The following is a 17095-nucleotide window of genomic DNA, read 5'->3' on the forward strand; positions in this document are numbered from 1 at the left end:
CTGGGCACGAGCTGTGTGTTGACTGTGGTGGCAGCAGCAGCAGGTAAAGTTCATGAAGGGGAGGGGCAAGAAGGAAGGGAGCCAATGGCCTGGGCAGAAGATCCTGCCCACAGGCTCACAGATCCTCAAGTGCCAAGGCTTCCTCTCCTTGGACTTCATCCCATTTTACTGTGGCTGCAATGTGCAGGGGAAGGTGAGAGGGAGCAGCCTCGTGGTTCTGGGTGGGTCAAATGCCCGGAAGAAGCCACTTAATGGGCCTGGATGGGACCCCCGGAGGAGCATCCCTGCGTGACTGTGCCTTGTGCAACCTGTGCCTTGCAGCCCAAGGAAGGAGCCGCTCCCCTCTTCTGCATGGCCCCAGAAGCAGCAGCAGAGCCAACAGTGCAGGGAAGGGTGGCTCTCCTTTGCTGGAGGGGCTCCAAGGCTTCAGTGGGCCTTTCCTGCTCTAGGATTCTCCCCACCATAGGAAAGGAGTCTCAGGGGCGCAGAGAAAAGGGAAGTCCTCAAGCCACGCACTGTGGACTGGCAGGAGGCTCTGCATCCAGCCTCTTCGCTGGAGAGGAGGTGGAGCAGAAGAGAGGAATATCGCTTCCCTCTCGCTAAAATGGAACCCCTCAGAGATTTTCTTCTGCTCCCCCACCCCACCCCACCCCACCCCAGGTTCCATTAAAATCCATTACGATTGTATATTCAAGGCATTTATACCACATACTCAAGGTATTTATACTACACACAGACACAGTATATATACTGTATATACAGTATGTGTGTGTGTATGTGTGTATGTGTATATATATATAGTGTATGGTGAGTACCTGACAAGGGAAAGGCACATACACACACAGTCCACACGATTATGTACAAAACTTTTGCGGGGATACAGCAGTAGCCTCCTAACTGGATGTCCAGTTCAGCTGTCCAGGCGATCACTTCTGATGTTGCTTCGTGCAGATCTTCTAAGGGGGCAGGGAATGCACGTAAGTAACAGTTACCCACGTCCGTAGCATTCTTTAAGCTGCATGTGCTCCCTGGGTGGTGCTAAATGGGTGACAGCGATTTGATGCAGCCGTACTGCCCTGCTGGGCCTCACGGCCATGACAATCAGAAGTGTACATTTATACCTTAACAAAGCTGCTTAGAAAGTAAATTCAGATAAAAGAAGGGTCTTGCCCTACCCAATTCTACCCATGGAACAAACATGGCCAATCAACCCTTTTCTGCTGCATCCCTGGGACTTTGCCTTTGTCTCATTGAGCCATGAGTAAGGCAGACTTAAGTTGTCTTTAGCTGCTGCACCAGGACATTTCCCCCCCTTGCCAAATGCCCTCCAGGACAGTCTGCCAGTCCTTGAGAGGAGAAAGTCGCACTGGCATTCTATCTATGCCCCACTGGCAATCCCAGAGCCTGCCAGAGGCACGATGCTGGCAGATTGTGCTGGCCTTATTCTCAGGGCACTGGGCATGTTGAGCACTGGGCCTGGTGGATTCCCAAACTTTACTCCCCCCCACCCCAGGTTTCCATAAACATTGTCAATTGGCAGGGAAACATCCACCTGCCAAGTCTCCCAAATGTGGTGTAGGAGTGGCATGAGATAGATGCCCAATAGTTTGGCACAAGCATTTTATGTGAGTTGGTCTCCCCCTGGACACAGGAGATGGGCCTGGAAGACAGGACCCAGGGACCAAAGGGGTGGGGTGTACCCACACCAACCTAGGCTGACCAATCCTAGGCCCCAAGGGTCACTGACCACAGCAGAAACTACAGGCTGGTGGTGTGCAGCTTGTCTCCAGAGCCCAAACCAGAACAGCTAAGAGTGACCCAAGATAGCTTCTGATATGGGTTGCATACCAGACGAAGGTGACATTATGTGGCTGTAGCATAAAAAAGAGGCAGGTCTGTGCCCCATTATGTGCCAGCGAGAAAAGCCCCATTAAAGTAGCTTTTTTTCCTCTTCTTCTGACAGCACCTCAGGCAGCCTCAAAGCAGGCACGCTTTTGTGACTCTGGAGGGGAACCGGCGATGGGGGCAACTGGGAACCAAGGCAGGAGAAAGATCAGCAACAGGGCAGCCCAGTCAGGTTGCCTTGCCCAGAAAGGCTCCTTCCCACCAGATTCTGCACCTCCTGGAAACGCTCCACTTGCCAGACACCCTCGTTCAAGCGTCCATCAAAAGGGCCCAAAGAGCCGGCCAGAACATGCCTAACCCTGGGCTTAACAGACTAAAAGTGGGGAAGGGGCACCCACAAGAGACAAATGTCTATCAAATGGCAGATGGGACTTCACCCATGTGCAAAGGCTTCATAGGGCACGTAAATTGTCTAAGCACAGTCCGAACTGATCTGTCAAATAATGGACAATTCTTGGCTTGGAGAAGTCCAAATCCAGATTTCATCCGAAGTCTGCTGAAGCAAGGCCCGTGGAAACTGACGGCTCACTGTTCTGAGTGCTGCATCAGGGCATTCTCGAGCTTTCTGAAGCCCTGCCAGCACAACTGCAGGGGCCAGCCGTATCTGGGCGGCTCTTGGCTTAGACTGGGTGGGATAAAGCGGGATGGAGGGTGGGAGGCGGGGAGGAAGCCAGCCACTAGGCCTTGACCAGGAAGAAGGTGGCAGCTCTCAATCTGTCTGGGAAGTTCCTGCTGCCTGATTTTTAAAACAATAACTACTTTGGTATGAGGAAGTTTGCTTCATGTGGGAGGGAGGATGGGTGGCTTCCTGGTGTGGTGTGATGTGCCAGCAAGCCTGGTGAACCATGGATCTCTAAACAAAATTCCAGAACTCTTGCCAACTTAAGGGAGACGTCAAGTTGACTTCGTTTCAGGTGTTGTTACTGTCACACTTTGGGAAGTTAGATTGGCTTGTACCAGTCTCAGCTGAAGTATCCCATAATAACCAGTGTGACCTCCCTGCTGAAATATGTCTTGCGAACGGGGGTGGATGAGCTGGTGAAGGGCATGCAGATATCTTGCGTTAAGAGCCCAATCATGTGTGAATGCAGACCCACTCAGCAAGTGTAGCTCCAGGCCCTTCTGGGCACGTGGTGGAATGGGCACACAAAAACAAGCGAGCTTTTTCCTTAGAGCTGAACTGATCCAGACAGGCAGCCTTGAAGAAACTGAAGGAAAGAAAGGAAAATATGCACCAGCTGTTTAATGGAAAGCTTACTGTGGATACCAAGAGTTGATGGATGACTAATTTCTGTCTGAGTTTGCCCCGAGGGCCAGGGGCCTTCCTTCCATGCAGTGAAAGTCCACTCTGTCTTCTTTCTTTCATCTCTCCAGGATTCCTGGCTCCCACCCAGGCACCTGTGGGAAACCCTGACTGCAGATGAAGATCACACATGCCCACATTGGGAACAGGCTCTGCTCCAGCCCACCACCTTCAGGGGGGAAAGGATGGGCTTCAATTCAAGCGATGGTTGGGAGGAGAGCGAGAGAATTCGGTGCACGATTTGGCTCAGAGTGATGTCATCAACTTCCTGAGGCTGCTAGAATGCCATCCAGCTCACTTCATGGAAAGTGAGGCTCAAGAGGAACCCGGGGGAGAGCATGCCTGTTTGAGCCGGATTCCAGAGCCAGATTCCAGAGATGCCAGCTTCTAAAATGAATCTTTGGCTTTGGATCTCCACTTCAGCTGACCCAGGATGAGGAGGTCTTCCTACCCTTCTGGCAATGCCCTTCTTCCCTGGCTGAAGCAGCCCAGCCACCATTGGAGTCGGGGTCCCAGGTTTCTAGCCAGGAAGTGGCCCATCCGTCTCCTCCTGCTGGGCTTTGAACCTACCTTGCGCTGGTAAGTACACTCAAGGTACCAGTGGAATAACGCTCAGGGAGGGATGGGAAGAAGCCTCTGCAGATAAGAAGATAGTGCTGTATAGCATAAAAGTGACAATGGGAGCCAGTCTAAACCCCTCACGTTCTGTGACAAAAAGAAAAGCCATCTGGGCTAACCAAACATTTTCTAACCAGGAGGAGGAGAGCCACGGAATTAAATGGGCACTTGCAGGGGTGCCTTCCCCACTTACCCACTTACCCTGTGCCCAGGCTGACCAGAGCTCAGAGAAGGCAGATACAGCATAGAAGCATCAGAGCATTTTGCCAAGGGCTGCAAAGGGTGCAAGGCTGTTGCAGAGATGCTCAACTCACCTATCAGCCCTCTTCGAACAAGCAGGCCTGCCTTGCTTGCACTTAGACCCTTTGCTGGCCTCAGTGAAGGATCTGCCCTGAAGGCCCCCATCCACCTTGGCCGATTCCCTGCTTTCTGGGCAAAGGGCTCAAGGCAGCCTCCGAACAATGCTGGATCCCAAGCCCCCATCTGACGAGGCCCTTGCTGCACCTCAGCCCTGGGTTCGCTCTTTGCTGATATCCCGTTGTGACCGTCAATCATGTGTGTGTGTGTGTGTGTGTGTGTGTGTGTCCATCCTCAGGTGGGTTGGAAAGCACAGACTTCTACAGCAGGGGTGAGCAACCTGCAGGCCGGGTGTGGTCCTGGAGCTCTGAGGAGCCCCAGCACTCTTTTCCAAGACCTGAGCAAGAAAGAAACAGCGGCTCTTTCTACCACTAACTTTGCCCCTGTTTCCTACCAGCCGCATCCCGTTCTTTCGGGCAGAGAGCTGTCAGAGAGCATCTGATCCCCTTCAGCCACAAGATTTGGGCCCCAGAGCCTGATGGAACTGGGGCTGCAGCACTGAGGCACGTAAGCTGGGTTGTTTCCGCCAGCTCAGACCCCAGAGTGTTCTCCTAGAATAAGGGTGGTTTTGCTTCTGTCTTAGCTCACTTCGACGTTGGTGTTCCACATCATTATCTTGAGGCATTGTTTACTGCCTGGAATGGGACAATGGAAATTTTGTGACATTTATACACACTTTATTCACATCTATGGTATGGCACACTCAAGCAGGCAACTGATACACTCCAGGTGCTCTGAGTGGTAATTCCCTAATCCCGGGGCTGGGAACAGTGCCCCCAAACAGAGGGAGCATCTTCACCCCAGCAGTTCAGAGACCTGGAACAAGATCCCCCTGGGATCTTCTGAAGAAACGCAGAAAAGGACGCCACAACCAGGCAGGGCTGAGCCACAGCTCTGTGAGGACAGCCGCGCTAGTGAGCTTAAGCCAAGCAAACCTGAGCAAAAGAGGCCTATGCAAACCTGCACACAATCAGAGAATGGAAGGGTCGGAAGGGACCTTCGAGATCATTAAGTCCAACCCCTGCCTGTTGCAGGAACCCAGCATCTCCAACAGATGAGCCACCAGGCCTGTTTCTACCCCCAGCCCCAACGCCCTTACCTTGAAAGGGGGCTGGCCTGATCCGTGCCGGGTCCCAGAGTGACTCCCCATGTTGCTGGGGGGCGGGGCAGGCAGAGCGCCCCGACTCAGGCCCGCCTTGTTGGCCCCCAGGGGGACCGACGGGGACGCTCCGCACTGCCGCCGAGGGGCCTGCGGCGGCGGCCGGGCAGCCGACGCGAAGTTCCACGATCCCTGATCTCGCCGGCGCCCCTTCCTCCCGGCGTTAAGCCGCCTTCCGCGGAGGAGCGGGGCCGCGTCCCCCGGGACAAGGGGCGCCGCCGAGGACCGGCTCCTCCCCGGCTGCGCGCCGCGCGCACGTGTCCGGCGAGACGGAGCCGCGTCCCGTGAGCGGACGAAGGGAGGCGTGCGGGCCGGCGGGCAGGGGCGGCCGACGGACCGCGCGGCCGGGCGCGAGCCGGACGGGGGGTGGGGGAGGCGCCCGGCCGCTGCATTGCGCCGCCTGCGCGCCCGGCCGGCCCCTGGGCGCCCTCGGCGCGGCGGAGAGGCTTTTCCCCGGCTGGGCCGGTCAGCGCCCGGGGAGTTGGCCCAGCGGGCGGCCAGCGATGGGCTCCCGGCTGAGCCGGCAGAGCGCCGCGGAGGCGACGGGCGTCCCCGCCTGCTCTAAGCGGTCCTTCCGAGGCAGGAGCCGCCCGGAGGAGTCGCCCCGGCGCCAGAGCCTCGACTGCCGGCTGGCTTCGCTGCTGCTCGGCTCCGAGAAGCCGCCCGGGGGGCTGCGCAAGAACGGCCCGGCGGCGCCCTACGTGCGGCGGGTGGGGTGGATCCGCGAGATCCAGGCCACCCTCCGCGAGCACCAGCGCGAGCAGGCGGTCCAGCTCCTCCGGCTGCTCCGAAAGGTAACTGGGCCGGCGGACGCCCCGGGCCCCCCGCCGCTCGCGGCTCTGGCCGGGCCTCGTTCCAGGCGGCGCGGGGGGTGGGTCGGGCGGCGGGCCGGGCTGCTCGGCGGGCGCGGCTGATCGGGGGCCGGAGCGGAGCGAGGTGTTCTACAAGAAGGCCACCTTCCTCAACCTCGTGGATCCCACCTCCCACGGGACCTCCGCTGGGGATGCGCGCCGCGCCTTTTGTTCCCTCCCGCTCGCCCGCGGGAGCCGGAAGGCCGGGCAGCGGGGGCGGCGCGTTCCAGGCGCGCGGAGCCTCCGCCTCTCCGGGGGGCCGGGCTGGGGCGCGGCGGGGGAGACGCGGGCGGGGCGGGCGCCTGCCCGGCGGAGCGAAGCGCCGCGGCGGAGCCCCGGGTCCGGCGAGGGCTGCGGGTCGGAGCAGGTTATCTGTCACCGGGCGGGTGGGTTGGAGGACGGCGCCGCGGAAGGCCAAAGCCGGCCACGGGGATGCTGCCTCCGGCGGGGAAGAGGGAGGAAGCGCGGGCGGCGCCGATCTACTTCGCGGGGCGCGGGGCCCGCTTTGGCCTGGGGGGCGGGGGCTCGGTCGGGCTGACCGTCCGGGGGGATGGCCGCCCGGAGCTTCTCCCAGCCTCCAAAAGGGCAGCCCGGGCAAAGATGGGAAAGGGGGCTCTGATCAGCCTTCGCGGGATTTCGGCGCGGGATCCACTGCCATTTCTGGATCCTCCCCCCACCCCCAGCCCTGCCAATACACAAACCAGTCGTCTAACCTGGAGGCAGAGGGTTTGCATGAAGCTCTCCCAGGGGTCACCCAAATGGGCATCGGGGTGTCACAGGCTGCACCCAAGCAAAAGGCACCCCTTGCAGACAATGCTGATTCTCCCAGCCTTTCCAGGCCCGTTTCTCCCAGTCTCGTCCATGGGGCAGACCCGGCCTTCTTGTGACAAGTGAAAATTTGAAAATCCCTGCTAGAGTATTGCCCAGACTCAATGGTTCACTCGAACAGATTTGCTCCGGCCTTTCTACTCCTTGGTAGAACGGTGTCACCCTTGATCCAGAGAGACCCAGCTGGTCTTGCCTCGCAGAAGCAGTGGTGATCTATCTGTCAGGAAGCGGTGTGGGCAGTGAAGCTGGGCCAGGGCACACTGAGTCATCACTCTCAATTGAGAACTCTACCGCCCAGAGTCCCCTTTTCGGGAGAGATGGGTGGTGATAGAAATTTGAAATATAAATAAATAAAAATAAATAAATTGAGGATTAGAAGAGCTGCTGGATGAGGCAGCTTTGCCGAGCAAGGGCTCTGATTCGTGGTGGCTGCCCTCGGACCTAGGCGATTTCAGATGCTTTTTTCCATCCTAAAATTCAGTTGGTTTTGATGCCCCAAGAACATCTGTCAGAGTCTGATGGAGAATCCGATAGCTGCGGATCACGCTGAAAGAGAATCTGAAGGACTGCAGCCGCAAGGACGCAGTCAGTGGGGCCCTTTCAGCCCCTGGTGCTGCCCCACATCTCCTGGGCGATCTGCACCCTCCCCCTCCAGGGGCCTGCCTTGCTTGCTGGCCCGAGGCCTAGCTGGGGGGCTCCCTCTCCAGGACCCCCTGTCCTTAGCCCCATCTCCTCTTTTTCATAGGACCTTGGCCTGGAGGGGACGTTCCTCAGCGAGGTGCTCTACAAGAAGGCCACCTTCCTCAACCTCGTGGACCCCATCTCCCACGACCTCCTGATGAGTCTGGCCAGAGACCTGCAGTGCCCCAAAAAGGTGAGGGCCACCAGGGCCCCTTGGAGGGAGCACCTGCCCTAAGGCTGCCCAGCTGCTGGAGGAGCTTCAGCACTTGGGCTGCTGGAGGCCTCTGGGTAGGAAACAGGCCCTGCTCGGGGCAATCCTGTGTGGGCATCTCCTACAGCCCAGAAGGCCTGCGGGGCTGCCTCTCTGGAAAGAGTGGGGCCAGGTGGTCATGAGGGACTGGTGGCCGGCCACAAAGGGGCTGTCCCTGTCCAGCCACAGGAGAGACCTGTGCCCCACTCTGCTCTGGCCTGGCCCCAGGCAGTGGCACCCCTGGGCGCTCGTTGCCTGAGGAAGAAGGATGGAGCAGGGCCGCAGCATCGGGCCACAAGTTGTCCCAGGTGGGCGTGCAGCTGTCACAGCAGACATAGAAAAGGGGCAGGCTTTGTGTTGTGACCCCACAGATGCTGCTGCCCAGGGGCTCATCTTTCTCTCCCCCTCCCCTAGCTCTGGAGAGCTGCGCTGAAGCGAGTGGGCTAAGTTCTGGTGCGGGGGAGGAGATTTCAGCTAGGAAACATCAGGATGCGCTTTCCAGCAGCAGGAGCAGCCCAGGCACCTGCTCGCCCTGGACCTCCTCTTTGGGATTTGGGAAAGGCGCAAGTGTTGTGCCAGCGGCTCTGTGAATTGAAAAGGGCCGCGGTCCCTGCCAACAGCTGCCCTTTCCCTGCCTTCAGGAGTACGATCCGTGGAAATCCTCCGACCGGATCTGCCGGCAGCTGATCTACCACTTGACTCCGCATTCCAAATGGCATCACTCTGGGCTGCCCCGTCGCAAATCCCACAGGAGGTGAGCAGCATGGCTGGACCTGCCAGTGAGGGGTGCATTTGGGGAGAGGGAGGAGCCAGCGGGGGGGGGAGCCAGGAGCCAGCTGGCTGTGCAGGGGGGGAGGTGCCCCCTGCATAGCCAGCCGAGCCCCCTCGTCCAGGGGCCAGAAAGGAACGTTGGCTGGAACTCGGACCACCTGGTGGTTTCTAGCCACAGCTGGCTAAGGGGGGGAAGCAGCCCCCCAACCCATCCTGTCAAGCAGACCCCATTTCATTTCCTGAGCAACGTTCTCTGGAAGAGCCCCCCCTTCCCTGTGTTTACACTGCCTGCAACTCTGCAGAGATTGAAATGGGGCCCCACGTTCTCCATTCCTCCCGTGGCTTGGGGATTGGAAGAGCCAGACTTGGGGGTTGATTGGCAGGCAAAAAATGATTGCAGCCACTGGATTGCAGTCCCTCCTCCATGGTAGTGGGATTTCCATCTTCCCCCGGGGGCTGCATCCGTCACAGAGCCAGGCTGTCATGATTGCCTACTCTAATAGACTCAGACTCACAAGCAGGAACTTAATGATATCTGATTTATTAAAGAATAGTATGCAAATACAGAGAAAGCTGAGAATGAGTAAAAGTGCGCCAAATACAAACTAAAAACCCTCGGCTCAAACGTAATCCCTCCCCTCGCCCGGCCGTAGCAAACTCCCCCCCCCCCCCCAGGTGCTGGTAACCGTTTCTGCTGATGTCCTGGGAAAGGAACCTTGAACACACGAGATAACCCAAACACATTCCAATCCAGCTGCCAACATATAACAATCCCACGAGATGGAATCCTCCTCCCCTCCCAGATGAAACACGCATCAGCCAAATGACATGCGAAACGTTACGATGTACCGGCAACATTGGAACGGTGAACATGACACAGGCTGGGCAGCAAAGAGCTGGAGGCACGTTTCTTGCTGAGTCACCCAGAGACCCACCCTCCTTGCTGGGAAGTGGGGGAAACGTTGCAGCCATAACTGATGGCAGTGGAGAGGGACCAGAAGGCAGAGGGAAGGATGGCATCTCTCTGGGGAGCTGCTTTTGTGAGTGGTGTGTGCTTTTTGCCCCTCCCCAGCTGTGAGCCAGACACCCAGCACAATCCACCACACGTTTCCCTCGTTAAATTGTCTTTTCAAGCAATCCCTTTCAGCAGTCAACTGCTTCTAGCAGCTGCCACACCAGGGTAACCCCACTCAGAAATTAAGAGAAAACAGCCGGCGCGTTTCTCTGCCAGTTATGCAGTGTTTCCCCCTTGCTAACGCACAAAGAATTGCACTGGAAAAGAGACAAAGGCAGCCGTGGCCTGCGCTGAGAGGAACGGGCACATAGCGCAGGACGTGATTTGAGTTGCAGAAGACACGTGCTGGCTGCGTGCTCGAGCAGAGCCTAGACAGCCTTGGCTTTCGTTTGGGTTCCCTCGCTGAGCAGGAGGCGCTCAGCTCAAGGGCAAGGCGGCTTCCCCCTGCTTTGGGATCCGGTGAGCGGAGGCGCGTGCCCTTGAGCAGCCCAGACCTCATGTGGTGAGGTGGCACTGAAGGCAAAGGTGGTGGTTCTGCAGCAGAGAGGCTGAAGGCTCTGAAGGCTCACTGGAGACGTTCCTGTGGGCGTTCAGGGACGGAGACCCAGCAGCTGCCAGCCCTGTCCTGAGAAAGCGGGGGTCCGTCCTATCTTGGCTCTGCCTCTTGCCTTGGGCTCCTGACCGTGGAAAGCGCAGGAGACGAGCACGAGGGTCTTCCTCGTGGCTTATCAGCCGATGCTCAAAGGGAAGATCCACTGAAGCGCAGTCAGGTCATTTCACCGAGGTGCTGAGGGAGCTGATGGCACCCTCACAGGTTAAGATGCCTGAGAGATGACTTAGCCACTGCTGCCTTTACGGGATTACGGTGCTCTTGATTGCTGTTTCTGAATGCTCGGAAACAAACCGATTTCCCTGGGTGAAGAGCTACATCTTTTATTGGCTGCTTTTCTACTAGGACTATGCGCAGAAAGGTTTACAGCGTTCCAGCGCACGTGTCTTCCGCAGATCAGTAAAACAAGGAAATCTCAAGATCCACACAGTTACCAAGCCGTGGTTGGGAGATGGCAGCGAGGGTTGGCCCCGCACTCCTCCCCTCTCCTGGCCCTGCCCCATAGGGCAGGACAGAAGCAGGCAGCACGCACCTGGGCTGCTGAGAGAAGATAGCAGGACGTCCCGGTTTCATCCTGCCCCCGGTTCGTGCCTTGCGCCTGCTGGATGTGTGGCCCGAGCGGGGGGTCCTGGCCTTCTTGGCCAGCCAGAGCTGCAAACCCAGGCCTCCCTTCTGGAGTATGCTTCTTGGCTACTTTTGGGGCAGACGGAACAGGAACCTGTTCAGTAGCGTGCTAAAGAAACCCTTCCCTGGCGGGTTAGCCGTTGCAGGAGCACCAGCATCAGATGCTTGGGCCGGATGTTGGGGCTCCCACAGCAGAGGAGACCCAAACCAGCCAAGCAAGCGGCGCTCCAGACAAATCGTACGGCAGCAGAGCGCGACAGCCTCGTGCACCCAGCATGGCTGGGCAAGGCCTGGATCTCCACCCGCCTCCCACCGAACCACAAACTTCCCGGTTCTGTTTGGTGCATTCGTATGATGCCACTTCTCTAGAATCCCTGCTCCTTGCCTGCAACCAACTCACCCCACCAGCGTTCACACATACCCTGTCTCTGTACCCACATTCCCTACTTCTGCAGCAATGGATCCTGAAAAACCCAGAACTGCACTAAACCCACAAATCAGTTTACAAGGACAGTAGCCCAGCCAAAGCCACCTGTCGCCCCTTTTAATTCTGCCGCCCCTTTCAGCAAATCCCATTCCCGTGTTCAGGGAGGGCCTCCACAGCACGCTTACCCACCATTCACAGGCAGCCCTGGAGGCAAAGCAGCCTCGGCATATGGTGCTCTTCCTAGCTTTTCCTCCATGGCAGGAGGATGTTGGGGTGGCACAGTTGGCAGACACTTACAAGGGGCCCAGTATTGTACTCCCGCCCCCGACACTGGGCTGGAAGACCTCCGCACAAGAGCTACTCAAATGCAGCCCTCCCTGACCGATGAGTGTCTGCAGATGGAAAGGAACAGTTTGGCCAAAATGGCTGGCTCAAGCCCGTGACCCCTGCGGCAAACCGTGGCAATGCCAGCCTAGACCAGCCAACAGCGATGCCATTGTGCAAAGGCTGCCTCTGTGCACTCGCACCCCAAATCCAACCCAAGTAGGCAAGCTGCAGCATTTCTGTGACGTGCATTTTGTCATTGCCCCCTCTGCACACGCCCCGGGTTGTGAAGGCGGGGTAGCCCTGACTCCTAAAGCCCCTTGCTCCTGTTTTGCTTCTCCCTCAGTCTGAAGAGTAACCTGCAGAAGCAGCTTGGCCAAGATGCCGTCAACCTTTCTGGCGTCCCCCTCTCCACACGGGACATCCAGCATCTGGCCTGCTACCTGCAGAACAGCGGGGACCACCTTCTCGCCATAGACTTGAGCTTCACTGACTTGAGCGATGAGAAGATGCGCTTCCTGATGCCTCTTCTGTGGCCGCTGCCCAGCCTCACCCACCTCTCCCTCAACGGGAACCGCTTGACCCGAGCCACCGTGAAAGAGCTCACGGACACTGTGAAGGACGTGGCCAAGTTCCCCTCCTTAGCCTGGATCGATCTGGGCAACAACGTGGACGTCTCCTCCATGCCACAGCCTCTGCTGGTTGGCTTACGGAAGCGCCTCAGCCAGCAGACCACGCTGCCCACCATTTATGAGTCCCTGGACTGTGACTCTGAGGCCTCCAGCGGGCCTGAGGCCAGCCTGCTGGAGGAGGAGGAGGAAGGGGAAGGGACTCAGCCAGTGGCTGAGCACAGCTTCTACCAGCAGTCATGCAAAAGGTGACTGGGCACGGAGGTGCCTCTGGAAGACTGATGCCACCACTGTGGAGGTTCTGAGGGAAGAGATGCTGCGCTGGCCATCCCCCTCCCCCACTCCCTTGAGCCACTTGAGGTCCCTCCTAACTTTTCTGACTTGCCCCCACCGTCTGCCTTCCTCCCAGCCAGGCTTCTCTCCCACGTGCCAAATCAGGCTGGTCACTTACCACAAGGCTGCACACCTGAGCAGCACAGGGGAAAGGAGGCCCTTCAGAGATGCAGAGCACAGGTGGCTGCTGCGGCTGTGGCGGGAAGGGATGGAGCAAGTCTGGCCCCTTCCTTCCCAGCTGTGCCGGGTCTGCAGGTCCCAGGAGCTGTGTGGGAGTGGCACGGAAAACGGAAGGGCTGCTGCGGGGGCCGAGGCGGTGCTCGGATGGAGGGATGGCACAGCCCTGCCTCCTCCCCTTCTCTCTGAACCAAGGGTGGCAGACACAAGACCTGCCGGTTCTGCAGCCAGAAGACGTGACCAGATGGCGCTGTTGGCATTCGAGGGGAGCTGGAACCGGGCTGCGCAGGTATTTGTCTCTGCATTGGAACGGAGAAGCCAGTTTAGAACTTCTGTTTTTCCACTGGAAGTCTGTTTTGTTCGGGCGGCTTCGTGGAGATACGCCTGCGTTGAAGCGCCTCTGTGCTGTCTGGGAGGAGTGGCAGTCCTGCCTTAAACCCAGGAGGAAACAGTAACCGGGGCAAGCCCTGTTCAGCAGGAAAATATTGCCATGTGTGACCTGTGAAAATAAGTGGCTTTCCCGGAGAGAGGATTAGAGCACCGGGCCAGCACCTCACCAGGCAGTTGCTTGGCAGTTTTCTGGGTCGTGGAAGCATCGTAACAATATAACCTGTGCTCTCTAGAAACACCTCTCCTCTAGGATTTAGGGGGTGATCCAAACGCATTTCTCAATAATGAGGTTACCCTTGTTTTGATGCCACTTGGCATTTTGCTAAAGAAGAAGAATGTGTACGTTTCTTAATTGTGCTTTGCTGCTATGGGAGCTGAACGGTTTTGTTCATCCATCCAGACCAGCATGCTTGTGTTTAAAGACCCTTGCAAGAAAGACCGGTGACGTTCCTTCCCAGTGCACAGGGGTATGCAAATACACTGATGACATCTGAACCATGGCTAAAAGGCCAGAGTTACAAACAATGCTCCTAAGCCATTAACAAGTGGGTTTGCAGAATACATTCAGCCAAGAACAAACTTGCTCTATTGGGGTTTAATATTAATATTTTGACACCTCGAAAAACCTTTTAAGACACTACAAGAAGTTTCCCTGGTAACTTGAGCCAAGCAGTGATGACTTGAAGCACCTACCCTGCTTCTGAGTTGCAGGGTTTCTAGTTCAGTTTCAAAGCCTACCAATTTATATGCTTCATCGGGTTTCCTTCCAGACACATGGCCCTTTTTGGAACCCAGTTCCTCTACAGGTACAAACGCAAGATGCAAATTTTCCCCAAGAGAGTTCAGTCCTTGAGCAGCTGTTCTTGAACACCTGGGAGGAAAGGCAGCCTACTTTGTAAGGCTTCTTAACCCAAGATAAGAGTTCTGCCTGTAAGAATTGCCGGCTTCCCAAGTAAAAGGCTCTCTGGTTGAGAGACCTGCAGTCAGCAGAGGAATGATTATCAGAATGGATTCAGTGGGCAGGATCTCCAGTCACCTTCAGTCTGGGCCAGTCAGACCTACAATTCTAAATATGATACTCTCCTTTCCCTTACAATAAAACTCCTAATTCCTGCCTACAAGGTTTTTGTAACCTCTCCAACCAAGCAAAGCACTTCATCGTCTACTTAACTCTCCAAACACACCACTGCATGCTCCAAGATAGTTAAATTTTAGAAGCATACCATAACACAAGTATAAAGGATACTTGCTAGGTAAACATTGTAAAGTTTTATTCTACATTTTGCAAAGATTAGCAGGAAAAGAAATTCAAATTTTAAACATTTAACTAGCCACTAATGAGCGATCTTACACCTTGCCATGTTTTAGATTTTATGGACTTGTGTTTTTATTTTATGCATTACCCAGAGAACTGTGTCTACTGATAGATCAAAAGTACAATAAATTATTTTGAAAACCAAACAGGACATTTTTTTTAAGCTCATGACCATTCTCTTAATATTACTAACGACTAACTTATTGAACCCCACATAGGAAAACTATCCCCAAAGCTGGCCAATTAATATCAGCTAAAAGGCAGATGATTTTTAGTTTAATTAATTTCAGTTTTTATAGAAAAAGACTTCTAGCTCATATATCATGGCTATTGCAAGCAATATGTAATTGCAAGCAATCTGTATATCACGAGCTAAGTTAATGTTACACAACAGATGCTTTCTCCCTATTTTGTAAGAAACATGTTTATTAAAGCACACACAAGTTACAGTTTAGCGCAATTTTTTGTTCACCAAAGCAGAGTTTGATCCTAAGTTATCGCCGCTTCTGGAAAATGTTGCCACGCCCCATTCCACGTCCCCTTCCTCTTGCAGCCACTGAAGAAAACAAATAATGCAAAAATCAGCAGCAGAGGACAAACACGAACACACGACCTAGCCCCTCTGGATTTGGGAACAAGCCCATCTGAGTCCACAATTGTCTCTGAGAAGACCAAAAAGGGGTGAGAAAGCAGCAGGTGGAATCTGGAGTTTAACTAATCGCTTGTGACATTTTAAAGTTACTGAAGCAAATAGCCATCCTACACCTGTGAATTCCACAGTAAGCAGCACAAATAGGAAACCTCCTCCTGCCTATCCTGGCTGCGCTGCCAGGGATTTTGCTGAAACCCCTCCCACTCTGGAGTTCTATTTGCAGCCTTTAATTGTGGGGAAGGATCAGGGAAAGGGGAGTGGGAGGAGGATGCTGGCTCTGAAGCTGAGGGGGAGGGGAACCTTATCTATCCTCTCCCACTCACGCCCTCTGCGCAGGGCAGGACTGCAGTTCTCAAAATCCCCCCCTGGAAGCAGGCAGCTCCTCCTGGGCTGCATTCCAGAGGGTGGATGGACAGGTGGGCCTGGGGAAAGCCAGGGGTCCCAGCCCCTGCTCTCCCATAATAACAGGTTGTTATTACAGGTAGGTCGCGATTAGTGTGAAATTCAATGTAGTGCGATTTAAAAACCGATACCAGGTCGTGTTTAACGCGAGCCAAAATTCAGCAAGTGCAGGCTAGCATGTGGACATTGGCCATTGGGGTTTTTGACACTAATCGTCATTTGTGCAAAATTGAGATGAGGAAGTTCCCGTTCGAGGAAAGCTCAAAAGAGAAGAGGCTCGTTTTGAAGAACTACAGCAGAATACAGGAGATAGCCGGTAGGCCTTGGATCAGGGCTTATCCTCTTTCACAGCTGTACTGCGTTCCATCAATAAACACAAATGTAGGTGCATTTACACATATTTATGCTTAAACTTTTTCACTGCCTACCTACTTCCGTCGAGCAGGAACCAACTGCCCTATTTGCCATGGCAACATCCCTTTGGATAATGGGGATTCATTGGCCGCAGGCGCCGAGACCCACCTGCGTTATTCTTTGTTGAACTTACATGCCTAACGGCGACTCCGGGCCACCCTCGGTGGTTTAAAAGGGGAAGAAGCCAAAAGGGGCAGAGATGGCAGAAGAACATTGGAAGCCAAAGGAAGTGGCCAAGGTTAAAAGGAGGGTCGGGAAGGGAAGGCAGCGACGCACGGGCCGGGAGGGCCGGCAAGGAAAACGCTCTAAGGCAGCGGCTCTCCGCCGGGGCCGCTGGGAGGCGCGCGACGCCAACGCCTAAGCTGGCTGGGGAATTCTGGGAGTTGGAGTCCACGCGCCCCCCAGCGGCGAGCCGCTGCGCCAAGGCCGCGCGAGGGCCGCGGTGGGGGTCCGCCCGCCCGCCCGCCCGCCCCGGGGCGCTCACCCTGCGCCTTGAGGATGGCGGCCTTGCCGCGCCCGGCGCCCGAGCCCTGGTTCTTGTTCTTCATGCTCTTGAGCATCGGCGCGTTCTTCAGCATGTCGGGCAGGATCAGGAAGCGGATCTTGCTGCCGCGGATGTACACCTGCTCCAGCTGCGCCACGCGCCCGTCGCGATACGTCACCGTGATGTTCGACATCTGGAGGGGACGCGGCCGCGATAACGGTTAGGCCCGGCCCTGCCCGCCCGCCCGCCCACCGGAGACCGCGCGGGGACCCCCGCCCGCCCGCCCGCCCGCCCGCGTGCCTGGCAGTTCATGTTGTCCTCGGCCTCGATGAGCTTCCCGCGGTAGACCTCGCCGGTGTTGGTCTCGCAGGTGACGATGTGCCCCTCGGCCTCGTGCAGCACCTTGATGGGCACCCCGATGGACATGGTCGCCGCGGCGCGGAGGAAGAAGCGCGTCCCGGCGTGCCCCGCGCGCGGCGCTCCGCCCCGCCGCCTCTATGGCGGGCGCGCGCGGGGCGGGCGGCGCTCCCGGCGTGCCCCGCGCGATGCCCCGCCCCGGCCGGGCCCGGCCCCGCC

General features: G+C 56.5%; 2 protein-coding genes across 2 annotated transcripts; one reads left to right on the plus strand and one right to left on the minus strand.

Annotated features, from left to right (window-relative positions):
• Positions 1–5718: 5718 nt before the first annotated feature.
• LRRC75B (leucine rich repeat containing 75B) lies at positions 5719–14713 on the plus strand. Its single transcript, XM_063315952.1, has 4 exons — positions 5719–6136; positions 7767–7895; positions 8594–8706; positions 12070–14713. Exons 1-4 carry the CDS (start codon positions 5846–5848, stop codon positions 12602–12604), a joined length of 1068 nt encoding a protein of 355 aa, XP_063172022.1. The 5' UTR covers positions 5719–5845; the 3' UTR covers positions 12605–14713.
• A 262-nt stretch (positions 14714–14975) lies between these two features.
• SNRPD3 (small nuclear ribonucleoprotein D3 polypeptide) lies at positions 14976–16985 on the minus strand. Its single transcript, XM_063315954.1, has 3 exons — positions 16820–16985; positions 16520–16712; positions 14976–15123 (listed from the first exon to the last, which is right to left on the minus strand). Exons 1-3 carry the CDS (start codon positions 16943–16945, stop codon positions 15062–15064), a joined length of 381 nt encoding a protein of 126 aa, XP_063172024.1. The 5' UTR covers positions 16946–16985; the 3' UTR covers positions 14976–15061.
• Between the last annotated feature and the right edge of the window lie 110 nt (positions 16986–17095).

Source organism: Candoia aspera, chromosome 15, assembly GCF_035149785.1.
Source record: "Candoia aspera isolate rCanAsp1 chromosome 15, rCanAsp1.hap2, whole genome shotgun sequence".
NCBI lineage: Eukaryota > Metazoa > Chordata > Lepidosauria > Squamata > Boidae > Candoia > Candoia aspera.

Excerpts from the sequence above, each read along its gene's own strand:
- SNRPD3 (XM_063315954.1), bottom strand. The coding sequence starts at position 16,945 with ATGTCCATCGGGGTGCCCATCAAGGTGCTGCACGAGGCCGAGGGGCAC. Across the intron at positions 16,713-16,819 it reads AGGACAACATGAACTGCCAG|ATGTCGAACATCACGGTGAC; the intron begins GCACGCGGGCGG and ends CGTCCCCTCCAG. Across the intron at positions 15,124-16,519 it reads CGCCATCCTCAAGGCGCAGG|TGGCTGCAAGAGGAAGGGGA; the intron begins GTGAGCGCCCCG and ends TGTTTTCTTCAG.
- LRRC75B (XM_063315952.1), top strand. The coding sequence starts at position 5,846 with ATGGGCTCCCGGCTGAGCCGGCAGAGCGCCGCGGAGGCGACGGGCGTC. Across the intron at positions 6,137-7,766 it reads TCCTCCGGCTGCTCCGAAAG|GACCTTGGCCTGGAGGGGAC; the intron begins GTAACTGGGCCG and ends TCTTTTTCATAG. Across the intron at positions 7,896-8,593 it reads ACCTGCAGTGCCCCAAAAAG|GAGTACGATCCGTGGAAATC; the intron begins GTGAGGGCCACC and ends CCCTGCCTTCAG.